At 32.4% G+C, this 20,988-nt stretch overlaps 1 protein-coding gene across 17 annotated transcripts in view; it reads right to left on the bottom strand.

Moving 5' to 3' along the window:
* The window catches only part of BIRC6 (baculoviral IAP repeat containing 6), a 203,300-nt gene that overhangs the window by 74,945 nt on the left and 107,367 nt on the right, over positions 1-20,988 (bottom strand). For all 17 annotated transcript variants that reach the window (XR_012496300.1, XM_074331867.1, XM_019741686.2 and 14 more), the window contains 12 exons: positions 20,446-20,579; positions 19,641-19,794; positions 17,551-17,667; positions 15,272-15,426; positions 14,312-14,438; positions 12,509-12,619; positions 10,929-11,062; positions 8,877-9,004; positions 2,887-3,449; positions 1,562-1,737; positions 517-613; positions 169-363 (listed from right to left, as the gene is read on the bottom strand). Coding sequence is in view for 16 of the 17 variants with exons in the window: in XM_074331867.1 (XP_074187968.1) it covers positions 169-363; positions 517-613; positions 1,562-1,737; positions 2,887-3,449; positions 8,877-9,004; positions 10,929-11,062; positions 12,509-12,619; positions 14,312-14,438; positions 15,272-15,426; positions 17,551-17,667; positions 19,641-19,794; positions 20,446-20,579 (2,091 nt within the window). In the remaining variant the exon portion in view is untranslated. The remainder of the gene's footprint in view (positions 1-168; positions 364-516; positions 614-1,561; positions 1,738-2,886; positions 3,450-8,876; positions 9,005-10,928; positions 11,063-12,508; positions 12,620-14,311; positions 14,439-15,271; positions 15,427-17,550; positions 17,668-19,640; positions 19,795-20,445; positions 20,580-20,988) is intronic.

Below are 20,988 nucleotides of genomic sequence, written 5' to 3'. Positions count from 1 at the left end.
TTTCAAAAACCACTACCTTTACATCAATTGTTTTTAATTAAAATGGTGGTATTGTAACACGATCAACTTACTTCAACAACTATTTTTGCTTTATTCCAAACTAGTAAACTACATAAAACTAGTAAACTACATAAATTTGTACCAGTAAGATTTAATAACTCTTCTTACCCAAGGGTGCAAAGTTATGGATCCCTTCTGCATTGTCAGGCTCAGAAGCTAGCATTCTTGTTTTCAAAGTACTGTCAACAGCTTTGTTTGGACCAGAGTCAAGAAATTTCATAATAGTTGACACCATACTTCTTGCAGTGTTTACAATAGCCCTTGTACTAGTAACCATATTGTTGCAAATGAGCTGAACTCCACCTAAATTTACAAAGAATACTAAATGAAAATTATCTTAAAACAGATGGCTTGACATCAAATCAACTTTCACAGAAGACTACAAAAATGAGAACATAACATGGTTATCTATCAAATGATTATATTTAAATGATAATTTTTAGAGTTTTATCTTACCCATATCATGGAATGCTTTCAAGGCGTCACTAGTATCCAATACTCTCAAAATGAACCACAATAATGGTTCAGATAACTGGCAAGTAGCAAGAGAGCCCTAAAAAATAAACAAACAAACAAACACGTTGTGTATTGTAATTTTAAAAGTGATTATTAATTTCCTATTAATTAGGACAACTGAACTTCTATTGAATGTAATATTCTTTTATAGTTAATTACTTTAAAATGACAGCTTTAACCTAAGCCACTAAATACAAAATATCTGCCAAAATACATAAGAAATCTTACCTGATTCAAAAAGGAAGTAAACAGTCTCTCCTCTTTGAACTCAGAGCATGTTTTTAAGCTTTTATCATTTCTACCTTAAATTAATGTGCATTGATTTTGTTTTATGCTAAACACTAATTGCATTTAAAAATTCATCCTTCTCAAATATCTTTGTATCTTCCAATGGAGAAATATATATACATGCAATAAATATTTAAGAAAATGGTAATTATACATTGACATAAAAATTCCTTTAAAATTATGTTTCAGAATCCTCATTTGAAAAAACGGTAAACAGACTAGATGTTAAAATAAGCACATCGGTTTTTAAAAATTCATTTTTTAAAAGATAAATATAAAAAGCAGTAACATTCTAACCTTTCTTTTAAAATTACACTAATCCCTTTTAATCAAAAGGCAACTACGTATGCAACATAAGCTTGAAAAAATAACCATTAAATTTTCATATGAACATATACAGACAACATTTTGGTATTTAACTCTGCTATTTTGGGGGAAAAGGAAAGAACTGGGACAATGGGAAAAAATAAAAAATTTAAGAATATATTAAATGTTTTATTCTTATATCATTATGCTCCTCTTTTACAATATTACTTTTACTCTCCAACTTCTATTAATAATCTCTACTCTATCTGCTGATGTTCACTTTCCAATATATAACATGAATACTCTCCTTGTCTCTGTTCTATAAATAATTCTCTACTCCCATTACTAAAGACTACTTATATCACTGCAATTGTTGCTGGATTGCACTTACCTGTCTGCCCATATATCCACAGGCCATGTAGGTTAAAATTGGCTGCAGCATCATGTGGACTGTAGAAGCTTTTTTACTAAGGGTTGTCAATATGGTAAATAATCCATCCCCAACTGATATGGCATCTAACCCACCATGAAAGTTTTCATGTTTGGTGAGATGTAATCCACTTGCCCCTAGTTTAAATAAAAAGATTACACGTTGTTTTAAAAGTATATCCTTAAAAATCAATAATTAAAATAGGCTTAAAGGCCATTTTTCCTGAAACCACTGAAGGATGGGTACATTAATAGGTGTGTGTGTGTGTGTGTACACACACATACTTAGAAATGAAAATATCTACCATAGCATTCAGTAGAGCATGTTTTTTGGTTATGTGAGCTATATACTGGGGGTGCAAAACAAATGTATACAAGTGGACACTTTGGGCGACGTTGCTCAAGCAGTAGTTCGCCGTAATCAGAAGTGTCTGGACACTGATGGTCACCACTTTGAGCACCTCTTGTAATTGCAGAAGTCAAACGTGACTTGTAGTCATCTTTTGTTATCGGTATATATTATTATAATTTTAATACAGTTTTCCTTTCTTAAATGTGTATACACTGTTTTTGGTGCCCTCTATATATTTAAGGTATCTCTACTGTTAGTAACAATAAAAGGAAGTTGCTCTTGATCGAGGCACATAATTCTGTATTAGCTATATATCAAGAGGAAAGGAAATGAAGGGAAAAATAACTGGTACTATGTGACTGTACTTCCAAACATCTAATAAAAAAGTCATGATTGTTTCGCTTACACAAAGAAAAAAATACCAACAAACAAATATGTATTGGGAATGGATTTCACGATAATTTACAAAAATTCAATTATTTAAAAAAGTTAACACAATGTATTAGCTTTCAAATAGGTAGGAAAGTTAAGCAACAATATATAAATTTTACATTGATATGCGTCATAGAAACTGTTACACTTTGCATGAAATTTTGTATTTCACTTTTTAAGAAAATGTGAATAAATCTTACTGGTTCCCTAACCAAAAATTTGAAGTGAAATTCTTCATCTTTAAAACATTAGAGATACATGGCTATAAATTATGGTATCTGACTTACGATACTGATATGTTTTTCACAATTTAATATTTTGTTAGTATTTTCCAATTTTAAAAAAATTCACTTTAAGTTTTTCAATATTTCAATGTTTTCACTAATAAAAATCAGTCATATGAAGAAGTTTACTATAAAGTACTGCTAGACTATAAAGTAAAATGAATTCAGATATTGAAAAGAAGAGAGCTATAGTATAAAGTGAATGTTCTCAATACGTACCAATTATCATCGCCATGGCACTACTGTTACAGAGGCCCAGAGCAGACAAAATCTGGCTCATAATCTGTTGGTTGGCTAACACTAAGTCAGCGACGTATGCAGGTGATCCTTGAATACTACTACTGCTTCCATTACCATCTTTGCCTCCTGAGACTTTTTCTTCATCTGAAACACTGTCTGTCGTATTGGCAGTCACAGACACTCTTGCACTGTATTCCCTATTGCCCGAAAGAGGCAGCTGTACTAAAATGTTAACCAGTTTTAACAAATCAAACATGAGTTGATCTCTTGTCATTTCTCCACAAACTGCTTTTGCATCACCTGGACGAATGAGGTTGGCAAAGAGTCCCCCAAAGCATGCTCGAGCACCCACTGAGCTATCTGATCCACTTCGAGACATCACTTTGTCAGAGCAAGTGATATAGTGGTGTACTAAGAAGGTGACAGACTCTATCACAGCAGAAATAGTACTAACTGAAACGACTTCAAAATTCTGCTCCAGAGTAAATTCTAAGAGCTTTACTTGGGCATCAAGAGGTCCTTGGCCTGTCTGGAAGGCACCCCTGCAAAAAAGAGAGAGAATTAAAAATTCATTTTAAAATCTTTTGAAAGAAGTTCTCCACAATACAAGAAAGCTAAACAATAATTAATCTCTTGGTATTCACTATTTCATTTTGTAGCAATGGGTTCCATCTCTTCCTGAGTTTGTTCATGTTCTTGCCTCTATTTTATACAAAATCAAAAATGACTTCCTTTCCAAATAGAAAACTAAAGGACAAATAAATCAAAAAGGTGGATTCTGAAGCTATAGACTAAAATGTTTAAAGACCACAAGGCATTCCTCGTAATGAAAAGAGCTGTTTTGTTATGTCCTCAAATGTTGCTATTTTAAAATATTCTCTACTGAACTGGATTTTCAAAAGTTTAGTAGTAATGAAGTAATTTTTATGCATCAAAATTAAATTCTCTCAATTTCTGCATATACCTAAGATATAGAAAGCTAGAAAGATCATCTCCCCCACCACCTAACAAAAAGAAAGCAAAACTAACTATAAAGTCATAATTTTTCTTGAACCCATCAGACTTCTGAGGTCAAAGAGTACCAAAATTCCTGAAATCCATGAAAACACAGGTACCCCCAAGCAGACAGAATATGAGCATTGACTTTCCTGAGGTAGAATTTAGTAAAAAGAGATGCTGGCAATATGTAAATAGGCAACAAGAATTCCATTAAAATACTTAACACATTGCTAAACAAAGGGTATGCAAGTTCACACCCATTCACAGGCACCCTCCCTCACCACCTCCCCCAACACCTTGCCCTATGCATCAATTCAATCTGGCTGTTCCTGAGTTATATACTTTACAATAAACCAGTAAACATAAGTAAAGTGTTTTTCCTGAGATCTGTGAGTCATCCTAGAGTATCAAACCTGAGCAGGGGCTTGTGAGAACTCCCGAATCTGTAGTGAAATCAGAGGTAAGTGTGGGTAACCGAGGGACCTAGGCCTTGCAAATGTCCTCTGAAGTGAGAGTAGTCTTGTGGGACTGAGCAGTTAAAACTGTGAATCTGATGCTCACTTTGGATAGCGTTAGAACAGGACTGAATTGTAGGACACTGACTGATGTCAGGTAAGAGAAATGGTATTGAAAAGACACCACGTATTTAGTATCCAAGAAAAAAACCCTCAAATACCATTAGCTATTTCCCACCACTGTAGAGAAGGAAATGCTCTCCAGCTCAGAATAAAAGCTGAGGATTGCAAGAACACTGGAAACAAGCCCCTTATACTCCAACCCCTACAGAAGCACAGGAAACAAGATCAATTTGAAGATGACGTAACACTAAAGGTAATAATGAGCAACAACAAAACCCAAACCCAGTTCAACTCCAGGAAAGAGTGACTCAACTCCTCACACTAGTCACCCTAAAAGAGACTTGTCCCTTTCCAGGCAAGAATAGTTACTCTAGTGTCTAAAAGATATGTGTTTATCTAAAGCAAAGAAAATATAGGAATGTATTACATGTTTACAGCATACGTAAAACATTCGTAAACATGACAATTGTGTCACAAGAGATGGGAGAAAGAAATTGAAAATATATTGTTGGAAAGTTCTGACATACATAAGAAAATTGAAAATATACTGTTGTAAAATTCTGACACTATATGTGAGTTAGGTATAATATCTGAAGGTAGACTGTGATGAAATAAAGATGTATTTTGTAAAGCTATGGCAAACACTATAATCAAAAACTTTTAGTTATAAACAATAAGCCAACAGTGGAAACAAAGTGAAATTATTTAAAAAAATTAGTAATTCAAAAGTAGGCACAAAAATGTTTTAAAATGGAACAAAGAATAAATTAAATGAACAGACAACTGGCAAAGTTATTAATTTTTGTCCACTATATCAATAATTACATTCAATGTAAAGTGGTCTGACCAGCTCAATTAAGAGACAAATCTTATCAAACGCTTACATGGGAAAAGACAAAAGAAAGTACAGCTAATAATATTTCTATTTGTGAAAGACTGAATGTTTCCAGTCAGAGAAAAAAACAAGGAGAGCCAATTTCACCCTTTCAGTTGAACCTCTCACTGGAGGTCCTAACCAGGATAAGCGTGTGTGTGTGTGTGTGTTGGGGGGGGGGGGGGGGGGGTAAGGTGGGGTGGACATACACAATGGAAAGAAATAAGACTGTCTATTTTCACAGATCACATAACTGTATACAAAGAAAAAGCACAAAGAGGCTACAATTCTTCACAAATTAATCCATAGACTGACACATTCTCGATCACAATCCAGCATTCAGGGGGGAGAATCAATAAGTTGATTTTAAAATTTATATAGAAAAGCTAAGGAGTTAGAATAGCCAGAACAATTTTGAAAAAAGAACAAAGTTAGAAAATCCACAGTATTAGATTTCAAGAAATAAAAGTACCAAAGTAGGGGGAGCTGGAAGGCTCAGTTGGTTAGAGCATGAGCTCTGAACAACAGGGTTGCCGGTTTAATTCCCACATGGGCCAGTGAGCTGCATTCTCCACAACTAGATTGAAGATAACAAGTTGCCGCTGAGCTTCCGGAGGGGCGACCAGATGGCTGAGCTGGTTAGAGTGTGAGCTCTCAACAACAAGGTTGGGGGTTCCATTCCCACAAAGGATGGTGGGCTGCACCTGGTGAAACTAAAGATTGAAAACGGCGACTGGACTTGGAGCTGAGCTGCACCCCTCCACAACTAGATTGAAGGACAACTACTTGGAGCTGATGGGCCCTGGAGAAACACAGTGATTCCCCAATATTCCCTAATTTAAAAAAATAAATAAATAAATAAAAAATAAGAAAAAGTACCAAAGCAGTGTGGTACTGAAAAAGAATAGACACAAACATCCAGTCTATAGAAGAGTCCAGAAATGATGCAAAATAAATATGGTCAACTGATTTTTGAAAACGGTACAAAGAGAATTCAACAAAAAAAGGATAGCCTTTTTCTCAAACAATATAGGAAAAATTGGATAGCCATAGGCAAAAAAAAAAAAAATTCGATCCAAATACAAAATGTAACTCAACATAAACCTAGATATAAAACCTAAAACTATAAAAACTCTAGAAGAAAACAAAGGGGATCATCTACATGATATGGGTTAGCATGTATTTATTTATGACACAAAATAAAGAAACAAATAAAGTACACAAAACTTAAAAAAAATACTTTTTGAAAAATACTGTTAAGAAAATGAAAATATAATCCACAGAGCAATAGTAAACATGTGATAAACACTCATCTGATAAAACTGAATGCCCTCTTTATATTGACTGTACATTTCTTTTCAAGCTATATTATTACTTTAACAAAAGAGCTGTTGGCTAATTTATCGGATTCCAGAGATTTTGTTGTAAACATACAAAACAGCGTATTCTTGGGTCAGAACCTTATAGATACAATTTAAGGACAGGCTAAAAAATTTACAGGATGTGTGTAGGGTGGAAGGGGGTGGGAGAATAGCTGAAAAAAACACCTAATTAGTTTTGGAGGAATGTAAACCACTTAAAAAATGTAACCACTTAAAAAATATATTGTATGTAACTAAACTAAAAACAGTAACAAATATTAGAATCAGTGTATTGAATTTTCATGAAAACCTTGCCACTCTACATGGACAGAACTATACTAAAGCCTTTATCTAATGAGTATATTTAGAGGTCTCCTCTAGGTTTTTTTTAAAAGCCTAGTTGAAATAAATCGTGACTAATTTTTGCGTTGTCAGCTTTTATTTATATCATCCAAAACCTCACAAAATCCTCATGTTCGTATTCCAAATATACAAATGAAAACCATTTAATGAATGCCGATGGTTTTGTGAATCTACACCTTCTTGCTGCCAACTGTCAGTCACTGTGTATGTACGACAAAAAAGCTACACTACAACCACATTAGTTTTAAAGTAATTATAAAGGAGGAAGAATACACAAATGAGGAAAGTAGCTAAGAGATGAAATTTTCTGAAGCTATGAAAGCATATACCCATATAAATTCTGCACATTAATTTTTGTACTTGGTATGAAGTAATTTGCTGTTTTATAAAAAATAACTATTATGAATACTTTATTTTTAAGTTAAATTTTATAAATTATACTTTTTGGTATAATTTTGGTATACCTAATTTCTAATATTTGACATTCATTTTCAAAGAAAAGAATCATGTAATCTACAAATGATTTTCACCATTCTGTAATATATTTTTTTAAATTTTAAATTCACCGCATTTCCAGAATGAAATTAAACAATAAAGATAAAACAGCACCTTTAACTTGTTCCTGATATTAATGGGAATTCTTAAACAAACATACAAGAGTTTCATTTGTTCATCATCTAGTTTTTTGTAACTTTAAATAAAATGACACTGTTTATACTGCATTGAAATTTTTTATAGCAATAAAATGTTGGATTTTATGAAATGTCTTAATGTATGATGAAAAAAGATTCATTACTATGATATATATTATATGATACTGAACCATTCATGCATTTTAAGAACCAACCCATCATGGTCAAAATTTATTCTTTTAAGTTGTGGTATATATACACAATGGAATACTATTCGGCAGTAAGAAAAGATGATATAGGAACATTTGTGACAACATGGATGGATCTTGAGAGAGTAATGCTGAGCGAAACAAGTCAGACAGAAAAAGCAGAGAACCATGTGATTTCACTGATATGTGGTATATAAACCAAAAACAACAAAAGAACAAGACAAACAAATGAGAAACAGAAACTCATAGACACAGACAATAGTTTAGTGGTTGCCAGAGGGTAAGGGGGGGGGGGGGGGGGAGATGAGGGTAAGGGGGATCGAATATATGGTGATGGAAAGAGAACTGACTCTGGGTGATGAACACACAATGGGATTTATAGATGATGTAATACAGAATTGTACACCTGAAATCTATGTAATTTTACTAACAATTGTCACCCCAATAAATTTAATAAAATAAAATTTAAAAAAAAAATTATTCTTTTAAGATACTGATTTGTTAATAAACTTATTTAGGATTTTTCTATGAAATTAATATATAATGTTCTTTAAGCTCTTTTCGAGCTTTCTTATCATACGTATATTCGTTTCAAATGAAATCAGTGATAACTTTAATTCTCTATCTGCAGCCTAGAACAATTTAAACAGCTTCAAGTAAATTTCACCTATGTTCATAATAACCAATCTATGAAAACAGTAAAAGCAAGCAAGGATTCCTTTCCTAATAGACAGAGTTCAGGATCTGGTAGAGCCATAAAGAAATAAAATAAATCTGGAAACATACCAATTAACCGTTCCTCTTTAATCCTAACATCCTTCTGCTTATCTGTTCCAAACATGCCCCCAAACACTAGTAAGGCAAACTTTATTGGGACGATTACATACTTATATAATATTATATACTTATACGATACTTATACATCAGGAATATACGTGTACATTGAAATTTACCTTTCTGTTGAAAGTATATGAATTAGCTTGAGCAAAAATTCACTGAATATTTGAGGACATGTTGAAGAAAGATGAACTTGTAATCTGGTAAGGAATTCTTGCATAGCTTGTGTAGCAGTTGGACCAACCTGAAGAGAAATGAAATTTCACTGAAAGTTGCTTACTAATACCATTTACAGAATTATTCATTTAAAAAGTATGAAGTGTTAAGTCAAATACTCTATTGTTGTAAATTTTCATATGAAGAACAAAAATATTAATAGTGATAGCAGGAAGCCAATTAATTTTTTAGGTCTTGATGTTTATTTTAAATTGAGTATTACAGATTCCATCGTTAATAATTGTTTTCCTTATGGCTTAAAACAACTTATATCAGGTTTATTTTACTCAATACAAAAAAAGATTCACCTGAATTACACTAGAAATATCCTTACAACACTTACAAAAGAACTTATGCATTGATTTTCACAAACCAGCTTATTAATTAGCCTATTTCAAAATAAAAGAACTCAGTCTCAGAGGTTAAGTAATCCACAAAAGATTATGCTTCTAATGACTAGCAGAGCAAATGTTACAGTGAATGAAAAAAAGAAACAAACCCCCCCCAAAAAACCCAAAGGCTAAAACCAAACCTGTACCAATTCATAAAAATCTGCTTTCCCAAACTTCTATCTTACCAATGAAAGAAATGATAGTGAGAATCAAACTAGATAACCTGAGGTAAGTTTTGGAATGTTTTGTAACACTTCTACATATTATTTTATTCCATCCCAATTTGGTATGACCATAAAACACTGGAGGAGTTTTGAAAATACAAAATGCAATTTAATTCTCCAAACTATTGTAGGGTTAGATAAAATTGTTAATACTGAGCACATAAATCATAAATATTCGTAACCAAATTTCCTATATAAAATCAAGAAATCCAAAGAAAGCTTATCTTCAATAACTGACTCTTTGAAAATAAAAATAAAAAATTTTTTTAAAAAGAGGAAAAAACACTACTTTGTATAGTGGTATGTTCCCTAGTATATGTTCCCTGACACCTAGCTCTACCACTAAAACCAGTTGTATAATTGAGGTCAATGCAGATAAAGCACGTTTTTCTCATATGTAAAATAAAGGAAGTTGAAACCAGTGATCCCAGGAATCTTCCCATTTCAAATTCATGCAATTTTTATGTACAATAATGACTAGATAACCTGTCTCTGCCCCCACCCAAACTCTGGTCCAATCTACAAGTAGTTCCTTCTTTCTCACTTTTTTTTTTTCTTGTCTCGTTTATTTTATTATGATCTACAAAATTAATTTCATTCAGTATGAAAATATTGAATAAATGTGTCCACCAGAATTTAAGCTCCAAAAAGCACACTTGGTCTTACATCAGACTTACGTATCATTAGCACCTAGAACAGTACATAGACCTAGCACATAGCTAAGAATTAAGAGATGATAACCTGTTAGGTAATCTTGAATAACTTTCATTAAAAAGATGCTATAAACACTAAATGTATTTTTATCTGAAAAGAAATATAATGAAGTAGAAATATTTTAAAAAGTGGTATAAGAAATTAAAATGATATAAATAAAATTTGTAGTAAAACTAAAAAAAATGTTTATAAACTCTGGTATGTCTTCATTTTTTATTAAATAAAATATTTAATATTATAAAATAACTAAGTTAAATGAATTGTCAATCTTAATAATAGAGGTCATTAAACACAATACATTACTTTTAAAAACATTTTAAATTCCAAAATTACTGAAATGCTTCTTTGACTTTAAGTATTTATTCAGAATATTTCTTAAATAAAAAATCAATCCCAAAAACCCAAGAGAAATCTTACTACCTATTGTAATTTAGTTTCAGTATAGCTACTGTTATTATAAATATTTCAAAAGCTTTTATTACACTGCCACATAAAAGGCATCATTTAGTACTTCGGCAATAGCAATTTTATATATTTAGACTCATTAAAGTTTTTCTTTACAAACATATTTACTGTATAGTCTGAACCTGCCAGTATCTCTGGTTTTCAAAAGTCAGATTACCTGTGGACTGTGTTGATTTGTTCCATGTGGACTGGTGCCAGAAAGAAATTTCACTAAAACATGAATCAGGTTTGGATCTGAAACCAACAGATGGGCAGTACTCTCCTGGTTTCCAATGGCACTGCTGGAACCAGCTATAAAACATTTTTTTAAATGTTTTTAGAAAACGAACCCTAAAACATGTAATATTTAAAACGTCTTTTAACTTCAAGAAAAACTCACATATTCCTGGGTATTACAGTTTATTAAAAGGGTCTGACTCTCTACAGTATTGAGAGTTGGACTCATTCTGTATTGTCATCTACTACAGATCTCTTGTTTCTGTCCTACTTCGCTCGTGAAAAATACCTAGTTTTATGTGTATCTTATTAAGCATACTGTCAAGTGGAAACAAAATAAGTAAATGCTTACTCTCTGTTTGCTGAACCTATTGTTACCTATTCTTAGTAATTAACTCCCCCTTCCAGAAATAGTCAGAGATCTACTTTTCAGGTAAATTTTAACCCAGTTTTCTAAGATAAATTGAAGCAAAAAGTATACATTTTGGGATGTAAGTTGATATGGATTGTACACTGTTAACTGATACACAGGCAACACACCAGTTTTCTGATTGGAATAAAATATCCTTTGAATCAAATCCATCTTCAGTATCATCTAATAATGCTTTTGAATGTATACTTGGAAAATATATTCTAAACAAAAGAATGGAATTTTGAGGCTAAGCAATGACTTAAATTAATATCTTCATGAATGTCACAGAGCTTTCCATTTAATGAAATTAAGTCCGAACAGAATGGGGATGAAATCCACTCACTTGTTGTCATAACCTACAAATGGAATGAAGATTTCAATTCACAAATGGGTAGTCTTTGCTCTCTAATATGAACTGTAATGCCTAACTCACAACACCTCAAGAATGCCAGATAAAACCTAGACCTAAACATGAAAAGTAAAACCAGTAAGCACTATCAAAGATAATGTCAGAGAGTATTGTCATGACTTTGGGATACAAAAAGTACTAAACATTCCTTTCTGAGAAGGTTCAGAAATTATTTTACTATCTTAACTTAAATGCGAAAAATGGGGGTGGGTTGAGGAAAGAACAAAACTTAACAGGACATTAGAATCTGAGAAAAAGTAATTATGTTCAGTGAATATAGGTTTTAGAGGTAAAAAAACAAAAACTGAGGAATCTAGTTATATATGTTCATGAATATTATAATGAATAAGCCCTTTTTAAATACAAAGAATAACCAACATAAAACATAGATTAGTATTAAATATTTGACTTTGTACTCTAAACGTAATCAATTTTATTTTAATAACTATTAAGTTTTTAGAAGGTAAAAATATAATTTGAACTTGTAATGGTAGATATGAATTTATATTATCAAATTAAAATAATATATATAAGACAAAGGATACACTATATAAGACCAAATTCAGAAAAGACATTCCAGTAAGAAATTAAATCATTTTCACAACTATATCACTTCTTAGAAAAAAACTTTTTACAGAATATGATAGCAAGAATAATAAGGTATATTTCAGAGATTTAAAAGAAAATTTTTTGAACTTACGATTAAGCTGCATGTTTGTCATGAGTGTCAGACTATGAAGCACAAGGCACCATGTCCGGAGCAAAGTATTTGGATACCAAGCTAATACTGTGAGAAAGCTAGTTATTGATGCTATGCAGAAAAAAAAAAGGGGGGGGGAGGAATTTTACTCAGAAGAAGTAAATGTTTACCAAGAATTAAAAACAATGAATTCAAAAATGTCATTATTTCTTTAAATCAACTCATTACCTAGTATCCTCAAAACATACAAAGGAAAAGCATTCCCCACTAAATATAACAAAAGCATTAACAGTTAATAACATTTTATGGCTAAGTTTAAAACTCAGCCTATGACACATAAATCACTAATGTGTTATCATTATAAATTTGTTGTCCTTTCCAAACTACAGGCATTTCTATTGCAAAATAATTTGTGTTTTACTAAGAATTCTCATATTCTGCAAAACCTCAAACTGAAAATAATAGGACATACTGGAAAAAAACAGGGATGGGATAGACCAATCAAAACCAATGTAACTTCACAACAAAAGCACAAATGAAAACAGTAATTAGGTCACTTGCAGGGCCCAGATAATAGAATATGAAAGGAACCTTTTCTTTATGGAAGTGTATCAGCTAACAAAAAAGGAATGACAGAATATCTTCATTTTGAAACCTCTAGTGAATTGTTAATAAGCCTAGGCGTTAAGCCTGTTAATATAAAAAGAGAGACACCGAATGACATTGCCTTAAAAAAACACCAACCCTCAAATCAGATTAAGCTCCAATTTACTGTAATTTACAACAACTATCAATCTATAGGAAATACAGGACATGATGGAGATATAATCACTAAAAAGCAGGACCCTAGGACTCCTGGAAAACATAAAACCAAATATGGAGGGAACCTATACAGATTAAAAGGCATTAAAAAAACACACTACAATGTGTAGACTTTATATGGACTCTATTACAAAACACAAAAAATTTTGTAAAATTATGACAATTAGAAATTTGAATACTCACCAGATATTTGATGACAGTAAGGAATAATTTACTTTTCTATCTATTGTTGTTCAATATTTTCCACAATAACAAAGTTATAAATAGCAATGGGAGCAAAATTTATTATTATAATAATTACTAATGCAGTGGAAGAGATGGAAACTGACTGATTAAAGTTAGGCTGGTTCTTTGTGAAACAATTCGACGTGAGACCATGAGCCAGTGTGGCTGTCATTAGGCTGGAAGACAAGCCATGTAAGAGCCATGCAAGATACTGGATGCCCCTTCTCTAGGGAGAAAGCACTAGGAATAAATAATTTTCACTTTTCTTAAAATATAACTAAAATGGATTCCTATAGCCAGACCTGAAGGCTAGTTGTCTTCCTTTGAAGATGTTCTAGTCCCATTATTCCCACATTCTTGCATTTGCCAAGAAAAAAATGAACCAAAATAACTTCTACAGGAAATTAACATCCTCTTGAATTTACAATTACCATAGATGCAAAATCACAGTTTTAAAAAACACTAATTGCAACAAAACAGCCTGTGAAGAAGACAATACTTTAAAGGAATACAATACAAAAATTAACAGAACATTGTCAATTTTAGTTACACACATAAGTCATAACATAATACAGACCACAAAATAAGGGTTTTCTGTTTTTTTCCTGCTAATTACTAAGTCAGTGTGTTAAAAAAAATTTTTTTCACTAAAACATTATAACCCTTATGACAAAGATTAATAAGTATATTAACCTAACCATTATCTTTTTAGCTTATTATTTATGCTATATTAATTTTCCTTCTAATAAATCTTACCTTGATTTAATGAAATTACAGGTATTCTATTAGCATTATATAAAAAAATGTCTGCTCCGTTCTCTTTGTTTCCAGATGAACTAGAATTCAGGCTCAATGTGAGCCACAATTGGAGAAGTGATTCCAACTGAAAAAGAATGAAAATTGACAGGAAAAAAATGTACCTATTATATTATGAAATACTATTTAAACAAAATCTTATGTATGAATCCTTATGATTACAATCAAATAATTTTTCTATTGAATACTTCTCATTACTTCAAATCAGTTGACAAGCAAACACATCTTAAAATTCTTGATGAAATAAAATGTAACTAAATTAAAATTTCTAATTTACCTAATATAAATGTTTGTCTAACTTGTCTTTAAATACAAGTATACGTTAACTATCATATACACAGTTGACCCTTGAACAACAAGGGTTTGAACTGCGCAGGTCCACTTACCTATACAGGGATATTTTTCAATAAATATATACAGTACTGTAAATGTATTTTCTCTTCTTTATGATTTTCTTAGTAACACTTTCTTTTTTTTAGCTTACTTTATTATAAGAATATAGTATTTAATACACATAATATACAAAATATGAGTTAATTGACTGTTTATGTTATCGGTAAGGCTTCTGGTCAACAACAGGCAATTAGTGGTTAAGTTTTTGGGTAGTCAACAGTTTCATGTGAATTTTCAACTGTGCAGAGAGTTGGTACCCCTAACCCCCGAGTTGTTCAAGGGTCAACTGTAGCTGGATCCAAAGCAGTGAAGCTTAAAAATCATAAAAATTATATATGACCTTTCATGGAGGAGCTGTGGTTATCAACGCTATCTCCAATACTTTTCCATCTGAGCATGATAAAGAAATCATCCCTGTCAGGTTGAGAATGGTCTCCCCACTTATTTTCATCTTTTATTAGGCTGGCAATAATGTACAAAAATACACCATTTCTCCTGAAGTCATACCTGAACGTGATGGACTTGAAGCATGGAAAAAAGTTTGTTGAAACAAACATTTAACATTGGGACAGATGACAACTGTATAATAAGCTGGTTGGATTGGTTCGCTGCTTGCAAACCCCCCAGAAGTGAATCATCTGTTCCAGCAGGAGATTGTGATACTGAAAATTAAACACAATCATGATTTTATACACAAAGCAGCAAGAGAAATGTTAACTAGCTATTACTACATACAGGTAAGTGAAGATCATATTTTAAAAAATTAAAATTACATTCTTTAAAATGGTTCATTATTATTTGAAAACTTATTTTTACTATATTACTTGAAAGTGAAAAAACAAGTGACAGAGAAAAGCTCCCAAATTCACAGGACTTGCCCACCAAGAGAAAAGAACCTTACTTTCTAGCCATTTTTATTTTCCTAATTAATAAGAGGAAAATAAAAGGGAGAAAAATAAGAATCTTAACTAATTCTTAAAAAGGTAGCTTTAGAATAATCCAGACTCCAGTTCACTGATTCTTAACCCTGACTATATACATTGTTTCCTGGAAAACATTCAAAAATCCTCATGCCCAGATCACACACCAAACTAATTCGTGGGGAGCAAGAGAAATATAGGGACTCCAAGAATAGTTTTTCATATATTTAGAAAATTATTATATTAAAAAGGGGAAATATATTTAGAAAGTTATATTAAAAGGGTGGACACAGTTCTGTACAATAATCAAAAGACAGAATACATTAGGAAAAGCATGTACATACAAATTACAAAAGGTTCTTTTAATAAATGATTTTTTGCTTTTCAATGGCTAACAAAGAAAAGGGCTACTTTTGGCAGTACTGAGCTGTCTGTGGTCATGGAAAGGCTGAGCCAACAAATGGGATCCCCATATTACTTAGGAGATAACATGCAACAATATTAGTGTATCAATACTAAGATTGTACATACAACACTAGACCTTTTCTTCTATTTTTCTCCTTTTTTCTATATCTCCTAAGGTAAGAAATAAAGATTGCAAACTGAAAAAGTTCAATTTAACATAGGAAGATCTAAAAACCCCAATTTCTCTACTGAAATGGATTGTGAACTCCCTTTCATAGGACAAGGACATGATGCTCTTCCAAGGTCGTAACTAGTATCTCTACCCGGTTAATCACCACGCCCCAGAGAAGGTGAACTGATTCGTAGGCCTATGAAAAATTAAAATATCACCATTTTCTCAGCACAAGCTCTCACTGTACGTCTTTGAGAGACTGCTATCTAAACTGTACTCACCTGACAGGAGATCTACCCAAGTTCAGCACTATACACGAAGGGTCTGCAAACCATGGCTTGATGGCCAAATCTGGCAGGCCACCTGATTCTGTAACATGGTTTCTGTAACAGCCATGCCCATTCGTTTACATATTGCCTATGGCTGCTGTACTGCTACAAAATCTGAGTTGTGTACTTGCAACACACACCACATGGCCCAGAAAGCCTAACATATTTAGTACCTGGTCCTTTATTATAAAAAGTTTGCCTTTCCTGTGGATATTTAGGTAGTAAATAGTTTCAGTTTTGCAGTTCAATTAGGCCCATTTGGCTGTCATCCTTACCTAGGTCTTCTATCCAAGTCTCTAAAGATAACAAAGACGTTAACTATTTTAAAAAGCCCACCTTATCAGAAATTTGGATGTAACACAATGAATTTGAAGGCAGCCAGCTACAGGCCTTCCCTAGGAATTTCATTAACCTGCAACACCACAATAACAAACTCATGACTCAGGTTTTTGGATTGAACTTAACATTTTCCCTGAGACCTTCGTCTACAGTCGACCGTTATTTCCATGCTGCTGACTGCGGTGTTCGACTTTACCCCACGAGCTCAGTGTTCCAGAAAGGAAGTTGAGGAAAGCAGGTGTACATTTTTCTGTATTTTTGTGTTTTTCACGAATGAATAAACAATAGGGAATTTTTATACTTTAAAATAATCATTTATTTCTTAAAAATATAAATACTGTAATTATTTTCTGTGGATTTTGACACATTTTGGATAACAAACTTGAAATCAATAAACGCAGTGAAAAGGTTAAGAGCACTACATGGAGGTAGTTTGTTCCCCTCCACTCTCCCAGTTTGTTAATCCTCTGTCATATTTCTCAACTTGCTACTAATTTAGTAAAGGAGAGGTGCTATATACTTAGCCCACTCAAACTCTTAAAAATGTCCTTGCTGAGTACACCTGAAAATAATCAAGAGGTAAGTTATTTGTTGCAACATTCTAAGAATGATTTTACTTACATGTAGGAGATGTATTTGTTAATGCCTGTAAAATGGAATCTGCTTCCAGGGTAGACATCATTTTCAACATAAGTTCTGCTTGCTGTTCAAGTCCAACTTCAAGGCGAGCATCTAGGGCTACAAAAAGCAATTAAGAGATAAAAAAGCTATTTGATAATTATTACTCAGTCCTATTTCCTACAATAAAATGCTGACATCCAAACCCAAAACAGGGTGGGGAACGTATCCTCGTGTAAGAACAACCTGACATGTGGTATTAGAGCCACACCAGGTAATTGCACCTGTGCAAAGAAGGCTAGAGATGGAAGAGAGGATATATAAAGAGATGTGGATCAAATAAGTAATGATAATGGAAATAAACAAATTAAAATAATGAGAACCAGGTTCCTCACTGTCAGAGAAAAAAAGATTAATACAACTATGCAGACGTAGAAAACTAAAATGAAGCCTATGGAGTTAGATTAGTTAGATTAACTAATATATCGATGCGAACTCATGGCATCTAGACAGACAGATATAGAAATGAATATAAATTCAACTGTGTGTAGATACACTCACACCTACATTATCCACCAAGAGGGCCTGGCCATCAAAACAGCAGTAAGTATATCTAGCACCCAGATTTTGGTTTCTTAATCGCACTTCTCCACAAAAAGGTTTTGAAATACCCTTCTCTTTATTGAAGTAGCTAATTACTAGTCAGGGGAAGGGAAAGTAAATGATGAGCCTCAGTCAACTTGTTGCTCCAGAAAACAAGGAAGGGCTCAAAGAAAGATGAGGACATGTCAAAAAGATGAGAGACCAGCTTGTAAAATATCCCACTGGTCAAATCTGGGACAATTTGAACATCAAAATAATGACAACACCGTGAACGTAATTAATCCCATGGAACTGTACACTTAAAAGTGGCTAAGATGGTAAATTTTGTTTTTTATATTTAACCTCAATAAAAACTACCAAACAAATAAATAATGATAATAATAAATTATAACCCACTGACTAAAACAGGAAACAACGGGTCTATTCAAACTAAGTATTTTTTTTTTTAAAGAATAGTTTCCAAGTACCACTCTACCACCACACCCCAAAAAACTTCTTTTACAAATAAGAATAAATACAATAGAGAGAGCTGGCAGACATCTCTTAATCAAGTAAATAAACGAAAAACCACAGTTGTAGGACAAATTAAAATCATGAGCATGTAATGGGGTGCAGTAAGAAAACCTGAACATTACATTCTTGTGACACTTCTGCCAAAGATGCATGGTCACAATCTAATCAAGAGGAAATAGCATACAAACCCAAAGTGAGGGACATTATACAAAATAACTGGCCTGTAATCTTCAAAAGCATCAAGGTCATGGAAGTTAACTCTGAGGAATTGTAGCAGTGAATAAAACTGAAGAGATATAACAACTAAATACACCACATGATTTTGTACAGGATCCTTTTCAATAAAGGACATTATTTAGACACAATTGCTGAAACCTTAATGGGATGTGACTGTTAATACTAATGTTAATTTCCTGTTTTTGATGAAATATGCTTTCTGACGTATTTATGTAGAATATGCTGCTTTGTGAAATAAATGAATCAAAACAAAAATATCAGATTAGCAACTCACTCCCAAATGGATCAAGATAACAAATGTTTTCTGTATTGAACTTGCAACTTTCTGGTAAATGAATGATTATTTCAAACTTTAAGCCAAGATTTTACTTTTAAAATCTTGATATAGAAGAGTGCAAAAATAATATTCAATGTGGTTTCATTCTGTTTACAAATAAAATACAAGTTTATCATTAACAAAAAAAATATTTTTAAGCACAATTAATTAAAATCACTGGCAAACTCACACAATTCATGTATTTTACAAGGGGTTATTCTGAGAAACAAAATTTGGATCATAAATGGAAGCTCCACCAAACTGACAGAGAGAAACATACAGCTCTGACCACCATGCTCATGGCACACCTGTGATATTAAATACACTCAGCACAGGCTCAACCTCAATTTCTAGAAATAAAAAGCATGAATTTAGGGCTTGCTTTAAAAATAGTATATATCTTAAAATACAAACACATACTTACCCTGAGACACTGAAACACTAACTGTCTGTGATCCATTCTTCTCTGTATTTGCGGGTGGCTTTGCTACAGGAATTCCAAGACCCCCAATGTAAGGGTTGTAATTGTAAGTGCCATAATCAGCACCCCAGTAGTCATACCACGTACTGCTTATTGGCTTAAAAAAAATGGAAAAAACCTGTGGTTTATTTTTTTTCTCTTCACAAAGAGTGACACTATATTTACATTACCTAAACTCAAATAGAGCTATAAAATAAACATTCCCCCCACCCTTTAAATTCCCCAAAAGATACCTAGAATCTTAATGATCTATAGGAATGGTTCAATAATATTCTCTTCATTTTATACCAAAGTCTAAAAATAGCTTACATATTTAGAATCTGAGAAGTAACTACCATCCTTAATAAAATGTCTTACACACAAAAAGAACCCATATAAAGCATTAGGGGTGTATCTCCTTTAGAAAAAGTTGAGGCTAATACAGAATTAGAATCCGCAATGAACTCTTCTTGCATCAGCTTAATTGCTGCTTGAAATGTTCACAATCCATCAGTATACTTCCCCAAGCTTATTAGTGGATTTTATGTAAGACTCTAGTGACTATATTAACAAACTGGTACAAGTTTTCCTTATATTATTCATTTGGCATATACTACAGTACCTATAGCAACTTAATGTATTTTGAGTACATTAAATAATGGGTTACATTTGGTAATAAATATGTACTCTTTCCTCTTTTAAGTAACGAATAAACCGAAAGTCTAACATGAAAGATTTTATTTGCAAAGAATACTCTAGTGTATCATACCTTAAAAACTTTGGCTGCAAGAGGATCTTTTTCCAAATCAATATCTAAAGGATCAATGTCAACTTCCATTAAATCTTGAAGTAGCTCAAGATCAATTTCTTTATCTTTTTCCAAAGAGGAAAGAGGAGGTGCACCTTCAAATAATTGAATGTGATTTTACTGGTAGAGTATATAACGTAAAATTTAACCAATATACTGCTTCTGATTACAGAAAAGTTATAGTACTTCTATGTAACGTTTCTACTGAAATAAAAATCTCTAAATTTTTATACCTGACAATTAGGCATTAGTAAGTATGCATATGTATCACTCTATAACACACAATTAAAAACACCAATGCAGTAACATTTGATTTCCTAGAGGAAAAGACCATGGGATTAACCCTTGTAGAATCAAGTTGCATAAACTATATTATTAATGTTATTACCTCCAATTTTTCAGGAAATGATACCCAGTATTCAAGTGAAAAGCAAAGAAGATTTAAGTTACATGACTGTCATTCACCTTTTATTTTTCTATTATGAATTAGAATTATTTTTCTCT

Source organism: Rhinolophus sinicus, linkage group LG05, assembly GCF_036562045.2.
Source record: "Rhinolophus sinicus isolate RSC01 linkage group LG05, ASM3656204v1, whole genome shotgun sequence".
Classification (NCBI taxonomy): Eukaryota; Metazoa; Chordata; class Mammalia; order Chiroptera; family Rhinolophidae; genus Rhinolophus; species Rhinolophus sinicus.
This window is presented reverse-complemented; position numbering and strand designations above follow the sequence as displayed.